An 8749-nucleotide genomic window follows, 5' to 3' on the forward strand; every position below is an offset into this window, starting at 1 on the left:
TCTGTCTCCCCTTAAAATTCTCATTTTGGCAGAAAAATCCATTCCTTCTTGGCTGAACTACAAGCAAGTACCCATTACATTCAGCCAAAAGCAATCCCACCGATCTGGTTTATGGTTGGAGGCCAAGACGTGCCAAGAATGCCCACATTCAGGTACTTATTCGTTTGCTCAACACATTTTTATTGAGCGCCTACTATGTGCCACGCACTGTGTGATGTTAGGGAGACATTAGAAATATTGGCCCAGATGACAGGCACTCAGCACAGACCCTGTTCACTAAGGACCAGCACAGACACACTGCCCATCACAGCTGAGAGTCAGTGTGGAGCACATGGGTGACAAGGCAGCCAGAAATCCCTGCCCACGGAGGAAAAAAAACAATCAATACTCAGATGTGTAAGTTACAGAGTGTGTTAGAAGGTGTTAAGGGCTTTGGAGAAAAACACAGCAGTTATTTTAAGTCTATCCTCTGAAGACCAGTAAGCGCGTGCGCGTGCCCACACACACACACACACACACACACACACACACACAGGTCTGCGTGGAAAGTCTCAAAGAAACCTGTGACGCTCTGACGTAAGCCCCAGGAGAAAAGGAAATCAGTGCCGTCTGAGGATCCCTGATCTGACTGGAGTAATCCTGTGCCGTAGCAGCTGATCGCAGCCGATCATGCAGCTGAAACCCACCTGGTCCCTTGACCTTCACCAGGGAGGCGCAGAATGCCACCCCCCCACACTCACCTGCAGAGGACAGTTGATCTCCTCGGCCGCGCACTCCAGCCGCCTCTTGACGGTCTCCATGCTGCGGTTCTCGGTCAGAAGCCTCTCCAGCTCGTGGCCCAGCTCGGACTTCCAGAAGCCGATGTCCGACAGCCTCTGGCCCAGGTTCCGGCAGGTGCCCTCCTGCATCTGGCGCGTCAGCTGGTCCTTGTCCTGCATAAGCCGCATGGAGTCGCCCGTCAGCCTGCTGGCCCACAGCCGCGAGGCCTCGGCCCCTCGAATCTGCAGATCATTGGACTTGTCCCAGTCACGGGGGCTGTAGCGACAGAAGAGGGCAGAGCGGAGCGCCGGCAGGACGGTGGCTGGCCTCAGGGCGCTGGGGCCCGGGGCTCCGTCATCCCCGCAGGGCTGGGCGTTGGAGATCTTGCAGAAGAGGCTGGGCCTCCAGGAGTTGAGGTAACGGTACCCAGGCAGGTAATAGGGCTGGTAGCATTCCTGGATCTCCGGGGCCCGCACGGCCGGAGGCAACGTGCTGAAGCCACAGCCTTTCTTGGGACCACAGTAACTGGCCGTCTGAGAGGTTCCAAGAAATTCCATCCTTTCCCATCAGCTGCGCTTGAGGGAAACTCTGAGGGGCTACTGCACCACAGGAGGGGACAGTTCTTCCCTTAGGGATGGGCAGGACCTCTATGACTCGGGACTGTTGTCATAAAGCCTGGGCGTTGCTAGGGCGCTTGGTCATTTCAGGCCGGCTGGGGCCATCGTGTCCCAATCAAAGCACACACAAAAAATAATAAACAAACAAACAAACAAACAAGTAAATAAAGTGAATTGAGTTTCTCAATCCACACAATCGGAAACGCAAAAAAAAAAATAGCCTTGGGGCACCTGGGGGGCTCAGTCGGTTAAGCATCCAACTTCGGCTCAGGTCATGATCTCCCAGTTCGTGGGTTCGAGCCCGGTGTTGCGCTCTGTGCCAACAGCTCGGAGCCTGGAGCCTGCTTCAGATTCTGTCTCCTCTCTCTGCCCCTCCTCTCTGTCTCTCTCTCTCTCAAAATAAAATAAAGACATAAAAAAAAATTTTTTTAAATAGCCTTTACCTATTTTTCCATAATAATCAAATCTGCCTTTCACGCCTAACTGCGTATGGGAGCAAAGGTGAAGTAATCCACTCTGGCAAAGTCTTAAGAGCTCAGGGGCCGTCTGGTCCAGGCCAGTCGTCTTCCTGTCCTCTTTGTCCCCGAGATGGCACCAAAGTGGTGCGTCCATGTCATGGAAGGCTACTCAGCAATAAAAAGGAATCTCCAATGTGTTCAGGTGAGTGGGAACAGTCTCACAAGACCACATCCTGTGTGCACATGAGCAGCGGACAGATCAGGGATTGCAGGGGGCTCGGGGGAGGGGCTGAGACTGACCACAGTGGAGCAAAGGAGCGTCAGAAAACCAGAGGGTGGGGACAGCAGGTACTCTTCTGTACCTTGACTGGGGCACGGGCTATACAATTGTATTTGTCAAAGCCCACGGAGGTGTCCTTCCAAAAGGGTGACTTCTATACATAAATCATGCTTCAGCAAACCTTAACTTCGTAAAGGGGGCTGGGGACAGATGGTGAGGCAGAGACCACATCTGTCTGGCTCACCACTAAGTCCTGGCACCCAGCGCAAATGAATAGGCACCTAGAATCAAGAGCTTTATTGCACCAGAAAGAGGCTTCAGTCCTCTATTCCATATCAATATTTTGATCCATCAAGAAACTTGCCCCTTCCTCAGCTGGTGGGAGTGGAGTGCGAGCCCAAGGTACAGCACAGGAGGGGAGCTTGATTTGTGGGGGCCTCCTCCGCTTCTGAAATGGGAAGGAAACTGACCCTCAAATCAAAGGTCCCTGTCAGAGAAGAGCAAGGGTCCATGGGAATTTTCTTCTCGATGGCCGAAAATCAGGACAGAAGGCGGTGGCTGGGGGAGACCTAAAGCAGAGAGAAATCATGTTAAGTCCCTTCTGTACAGCTGGCCTTTTACATGTACTCCTGTATTCTCCAAAACGAACATAGAGAGAAACGCTTGACCCCTGTCTTCTAGGGGTGAGCTCTGGACACCTCCAGCCCCTGTTCTGACCACACTTACTTCGTAGTCAGCTTTGTAGTATCTTTAAGATGAGCTACCACACATAGAAGGTCCTGCACATTGAAGGCAGTCAAGAAATGGACCAGAAAGATTCAGGGTAGGGGCGCCTGGGGGGCTCAGTCGGTTGAGCGTCCGGCTTCGGCTCAGGTCATGATCTCATGGTTCGTGGGTTCGAGCCCCGCATTGGGCTCTGTGCTGACAGCTAGCTCAGAGCCTGGAGCCTAGCCTCTCTTTGGTTTTTGTGTCTTCCTTTCTCTCTGACCCTCCCCTGCTCACGCTGTCTCTCTCTAAATAAAATATTTTAAAAATTAAAAAAAAAGATTCAGGGTATTTTGTAAGCAGTAAACATTCACGTTAAAACATAATAATGTGAGCAGTACCTAAGATGGGTATAAAGCAAAATTTATATTTTTATCATCGCCCCTAGTTACTTCCAGCCTTCCCACATGTAACTACTATTATCAGATTTTTCTAGTTTTCCCGAGATACGCTCTGCATATAGGAGCACTCAGTAGCGGATTCTGGTTGAGATGGGCTGGGGGTGGGGAGGAGGGGCCGGAGATGCGGCCTTTCTGACAAGTTCCCAGGGGAGGCAGGTCCGGGGACCACCCCTGGAGGAAGAAGGCTCTGAAATAAGTTCTAGCGGGGAAATGACCTTGTTTGGATGTTCCTTGTCACTGCATCCACAGCACTTAGTAAAATACCTGGAACGTAGTAGGTGCACAGTTTGGGTTGGTTGAGTGATTTTGAAAAACAGATGGATGGGGGGGGGTGGATGGATGAGTGAACAGAACTGCAGAAGCCATTAAATGAGAAAGAGAAATTGAGAACAGTTGGCCACAGCTCAGCTAAAAGGAAGGGGCAAACCTAACAGCCCAGTCCAAAAGACTCAGGGAGTGAACGTCTAACAGTTTAGCAAGTGAAAGTACTAAAAGTCAGACCTTTTGAGAATAACCTTTAGGGGCAGCCGTCAGGTCAAGGGTGGTGCAGTGGCGTTTCCATCCATTTGTAGCAGAAATGAATACTTTTATTCCTTTTTAAAAAACATTTATTTTTGGGAGACACAGAGAGAAAGAGAGAGCAGGGGAAGAGCAGAGAGAGAGGAAGGAAAATCCTAAGCAGGCTCCATGCTGTCAGCGCAGAGCTCAATGCGGGGCTCGAACTCACGAACCATGATATCGTGACCTGAGCTGAAATCAAGAGTTGGAAGCTTAACCGACTGAACCACCCAGTTGCCCCTTTTATTCCTTTTTAACAGCTGAATAATATTCCACTGTGTGGATGGACCACTCCTGTTCACCCATTCATCTGTTGATGGGCACTTCGGTTGTTTCCACTTTTCAGATATTACGAATAATGCTGTTATGAACATTTGTGCACAATCCTCTTGAAAACCTGTCAAGGAGGGGAATTGTTGGGTCCCGCGGTCATCCTCTTGAAGTTGCTCTTGAGTTTTAATAAGATGTGAGTTTCAAACTCACGCATTTTTATTGCTTCTTCTCTATTAAATACAGGACACGTGGAAGTTAATCGGAGAACCAGCTACCCAGTCTGTTCCCACAAAGACAGGCTCGCTGCACTGTTTGGAGAGTCAGTTCCAATGGTTGGATGGTTGGGAACCGGTGGCACGCTCTTTGGGCGTAGTCTCCATCTCCAGCCCCCTCGCATGCCTGTGTTCAGAGATCCGACTCAAGATACTCGGGGGAGCCCAGATGGGAAGAAACCAGAACGTGGGTACCTCCGTCCCGTCATCCTGTGAGACCACGAGTGCCCACAATGCACAGTGAAGCGGAGTGTGACTGTCCAGGGGTAATGTTCTTATCTGGGAAGGGGACATTTTCGTTCACACATGAAATCTTTCCTGAACTCAGTGCCTTTAAAACTGAAACGTAGGGGCACCTGGTGGCTCGGTGGGTTAAGCGTCCCACTTCAGCTCAGGTCATGATCTCAGGGTTGGTGAGTTCAAGCCCGGCGTCCGGCTCTGTGCTGACAGCTCGGAGCCTGGAAACTGCTTGGGATTCTGTGTCTCCTTCTCTCCTTGCTCCTCCCCCTCCCTCAGAAGTAATAAATGAATAAACTTAAAAAAAACCCCAAAACCTGAAATGTAATCTTTGTGTTTGTCAACCATACCAACACTGCCCAGGAACTAAGCAACTCCCAGGAATACTGTTGTGCCAAGGACCAGGGTCTTAAAACAAGGACCCACTTCAGGTGTCAAAGATGCTGGGGAGCCGCTGCTTAGAGACCTCTCATCCACCACTGCGAGTGTGTTGTTTTTTGTTTTTATTTTCCTAATTGATTTCAAGCATGCTGATGGAAAACGCATTCTCTTTCTGGACTCTCTGTGCGGGGTGGATGGGGAGGGACTGGGAAAATGATAAAGTGGACACTTGAGAGACACCCCTGCCCCCACGGGGCTCCGCATCCCCAGGTACGGCTCCCAGCCTGCAGACCGCACGCCCCGCACAGACCATTTTAATGCAGTCTCTGCGTGGAGTCCGCGGTTTGCGACCGCCGCCTGGCCGCCACGGGCTGTAAGGGACAGCTTCGCCTCCCCGAATTCAATGTGAAGCCCACCGTCTCTCAGACTGGCTTTATTAGGTGTTCGCTTGAGCAGCCCGGTCTGATTAGAACTTTCTGCAGCGATCAAATCAAAGCAGCCCGCGGTCCCCGGGCGCCCCCTGTGGGTAGGCAGCAATCTTCCACCTGCGCTGAAATGTGCGCCTGGAGGTGGCTCTGAGCAGGGCTGAAAAAACCCAGCAAAATGTGGGGAAAATAGGAAATATGGGAAGAAGCTTTTTTCCATGCAGCATTATCACTCAAAAACAAACGTGCATTTTACAATAAGGCATCCCCTCCCCCCAACTTTGAATTTAAAAAGCTATCTTTTTGGTGCTTAGAGCACCAGCCCTGGCTTTCTGATAATCTTTCTGGAACTCTCCCTGCAGATACAGGCCTGCATGAGTGCTACATGCGTGCATATACGTATGTGTTCACCGCTGCACTGACTGGAGCAGTGAAAAAAAGCAGAAGTAAGAGATGTCCGGAACATCCACTCTGTGGGATCCGCTGCACCATGAAGAGAAGACAGGCCTGTCGGTGCCGCTAGGAGGAGATTTCTGCCATGTGAGTGAGAGGAGCAAGACCCAGGACGGCGTACACAGTGTGATGCCGCGCACACAGATACATGTGTGCCTGTACACACAGCATCACTTCCGGAGGACGCGTAGGAACAGGTGCCGGAGTGCTTACGCCTCCAGGGGTGAGGATGAAGTTGGGGGGTGGGGGGCACGGAGGGGGGGCTTCTCATTTTTTATTAAGATATATATATGCGTGTATATGTGTATTTATATGCATATATGTATATAACTGAAAATAAAACTATGATATATATGGATTAATCTAATCAACATGGATTATTGTATATATTATTATATGAACACGAACCATGAGATCAAGACCTGAGCCAAAATCAAGAGTCTGATGTTTAACCAACCGAGCCACCCAGGCGCCCCGTAAAGCAGTGATTTTTAATTTAAAAAAAATTTTTAATGTTTTTATTTATTTTTGAGAGAGAGAGAGAGAGACAGCGTGAGCAGGGGAGGGTCAGAGAGAGAAGGAGTCACAGAATCTGAAGCAGGCTCCAGGCTCTGAGCTGTCAGCACAGAGCCTGATGCAGGGCTCAAACCCACCAACCATGGGATCATGCCCTGAGCCGAAGTCGGTGCTTAACCGACTGAGCACCCAGGTGCCTCATAAAGCAGTGATTTTTGAGTCAGTGGACATCAGGCCACGAAGGACAGTCATCCCTGAGGGATGAGAGACACACAAAGCGAGTCCTACAGTCCCCCAGCTCACTGCCAGGACAAGGTGTCCCAGCCGGAGCTGGAGGACACGGAGCTGGGAAGGTGGGAGGCCAGCGCGGCTAGAATCTGAAGGACAGCGCTCCAAAGAGGAGGGGGCCACCTAGAGCGAGCCGCGGAGATGTGCAGAGAGACCCTCTTCAGCGAGCGTCAGCAGTGCACACGTGTGGACACGGCCCTGAGCTGGGGAGAGAGCCATCCAGACAGATCAGAGAGAAGGATCCCCCGGGGCTCCCACGGGGCCGGGAATAGCTCTCGCTCCCACCAACCACCGTAGAAAATTTGATAATTTGGGCAGCTTCATGTCAAATACTCAGAAGCCTTTTGCCTCAGTGTTAGGGCAAAATTAGCTCCGGACTTCAGTACCTCTCTGGTCCTGTCTAACGAAGCTTAAAAGGAAGATCTCAAAAGATAAAAATGTTTCCAGTCATTTAGCCCTGCCCCCAAAGAAAAGATCAAGAATACTTGTAAAAATAGAAATAATTTCAGCACTCAAGAAGGTAACATTCACAATATCTAGCATCTGATAAAAAATTATCAGGCAGTCAAAGAAGCACGAAAATATGATCCATGATAGGGGGTGGGGGGATTAATCAATTGAAACCAAACCAGGAATGAACAGATCATAGAGTCAGTAGGGAAGGACTTTTGAAAGTATATAACTGCAGGGGCGCCTGGGGGGCTCAGTCAGTTAGGTGTCCACCTTTAGCTCAGGTCATGATCTCACAGTTCGTGAGTTCGAGCCCCACGTCGGGCTCTGTGCTGACAGCTCAGAGCCTGGAGCCTGCTTCGGAGTCTCTGTCTCCCTCTCTCTCTGCCCCTCCCCTGCTTGCGCTCGCTTTTTCTCTGTGTCTCAAAAATAAATAAGCATTTAAGAAAGTACATCTGAAAAAAACAACTACACTTCACGTACTCAAGATGTTAGGGAAAAGGTAGAACAAGCTGAGCGGAGAGGTGGCAGATATCTACACACATACACATGCCTGAATGGAGCATCGAGAGAAGGGAAGTCCAATGTCTGAGGTGACAAATGCCCACGAGGGGACTGCAGGCGTGTTTCAGTTAGCAGGGGGGTGGGGCGGCTGTCATGACCAAGTGCCACCCACTGGGGCGGCTTATAAGCAACAGAAACGTATTTCTCACAGTTCCGGAAGCTGGAAGTCCAAGATCGGGGGACCAGCCTGTTTGGGTCGGTGAGGCGCTCTTGCTGGCTCATCGATGGCCGCCTTCTCTCTGTGTCCTCAGGGGGCCTTTCCTCGTGTGGAGAAAGTGAGATCTCTGGTGTGACTCGGGCACTGACCCCATCCTAAGGCCCCACCGCCTGACCGCGCTCATCGCCTCCCCAGCCCTGCCTCCTCACACCGTCGCGCTGGGAGTCAGGGCTTCAACATACGAATTAGGGGTGAATGTGGGGGAACAAAAATTCCGTCCATGACGAGGCAGATTCGACGACGCAGAAGAAAAACTCAGTGAGGTTGAAGACACAGCCATAGAAAGTTTCCAAAGAGAAACAGAGTAAACAAAGACTGGAGGAAAAAATAACGGTAACATATTTCTGAGAGGAATGTAAAAGGACCTGAATAGAGAAGCGTATCTTACATGTGGAAGGCTCAACAGTGCTAAGAAGTCAGTTCTTCCCACATAGAAAGTTAGTGTCAAAGCAAACCCAATGAAAATTCTAGCAGGTTCTCTCTTTTTTTCGGGGGTGGGGGATAAATTAATAAACTGATTCTAAAATTTAAGCACAAATTCAAAGGACCTAGAATAGCCAAAAAGAACTTTGAAAAGAAAAAAGTAGGAGGATTTAGACTTTCTGACTTTGAGACTTATTATAAAACTACAGTGTGGGATCGACATCAAGATAGAGATCAGGAGAATAGCACAGAGTTCCAAGAGATCAATGCAGAATAGAGAATCCAGAAATATCCCCACATATTCACAGCCAACTGATTTTCAACAAAGGCACAAAGTTAATTCTGTGGAGGAAAGGATAGTCTTTTCAACAAATGGTGCTGGAACAATTGGATATCCATATATTTTTTAAAA

The 8749-nt window shown here is 49.8% G+C and overlaps 1 protein-coding gene and 1 long non-coding RNA gene across 2 annotated transcripts in view; both read right to left on the reverse strand.

Moving 5' to 3' along the window:
• The window catches only part of TEKT5 (tektin 5), a 37470-nt gene extending 36082 nt beyond the window's left edge, over positions 1 to 1388 (reverse strand). The window contains exon 1 of the mRNA XM_029948484.1: positions 741 to 1388. Coding sequence (XP_029804344.1) covers positions 741 to 1316 — 576 coding nt within the window. The 5' untranslated portion in view covers positions 1317 to 1388. The remainder of the gene's footprint in view (positions 1 to 740) is intronic.
• A 1000-nt stretch (positions 1389 to 2388) lies between these two features.
• Positions 2389 to 8749, reverse strand: part of LOC115297977 — an 11554-nt gene continuing 5193 nt past the window's right edge. The window contains exon 2 of the long non-coding RNA XR_003911547.1: positions 2389 to 2683. This is a non-coding gene — a long non-coding RNA (uncharacterized LOC115297977). The remainder of the gene's footprint in view (positions 2684 to 8749) is intronic.

The sequence above is a fragment of the Suricata suricatta genome, chromosome 8 (genome assembly GCF_006229205.1).
Source record: "Suricata suricatta isolate VVHF042 chromosome 8, meerkat_22Aug2017_6uvM2_HiC, whole genome shotgun sequence".
Taxonomy (NCBI): Eukaryota; Metazoa; Chordata; class Mammalia; order Carnivora; family Herpestidae; genus Suricata; species Suricata suricatta.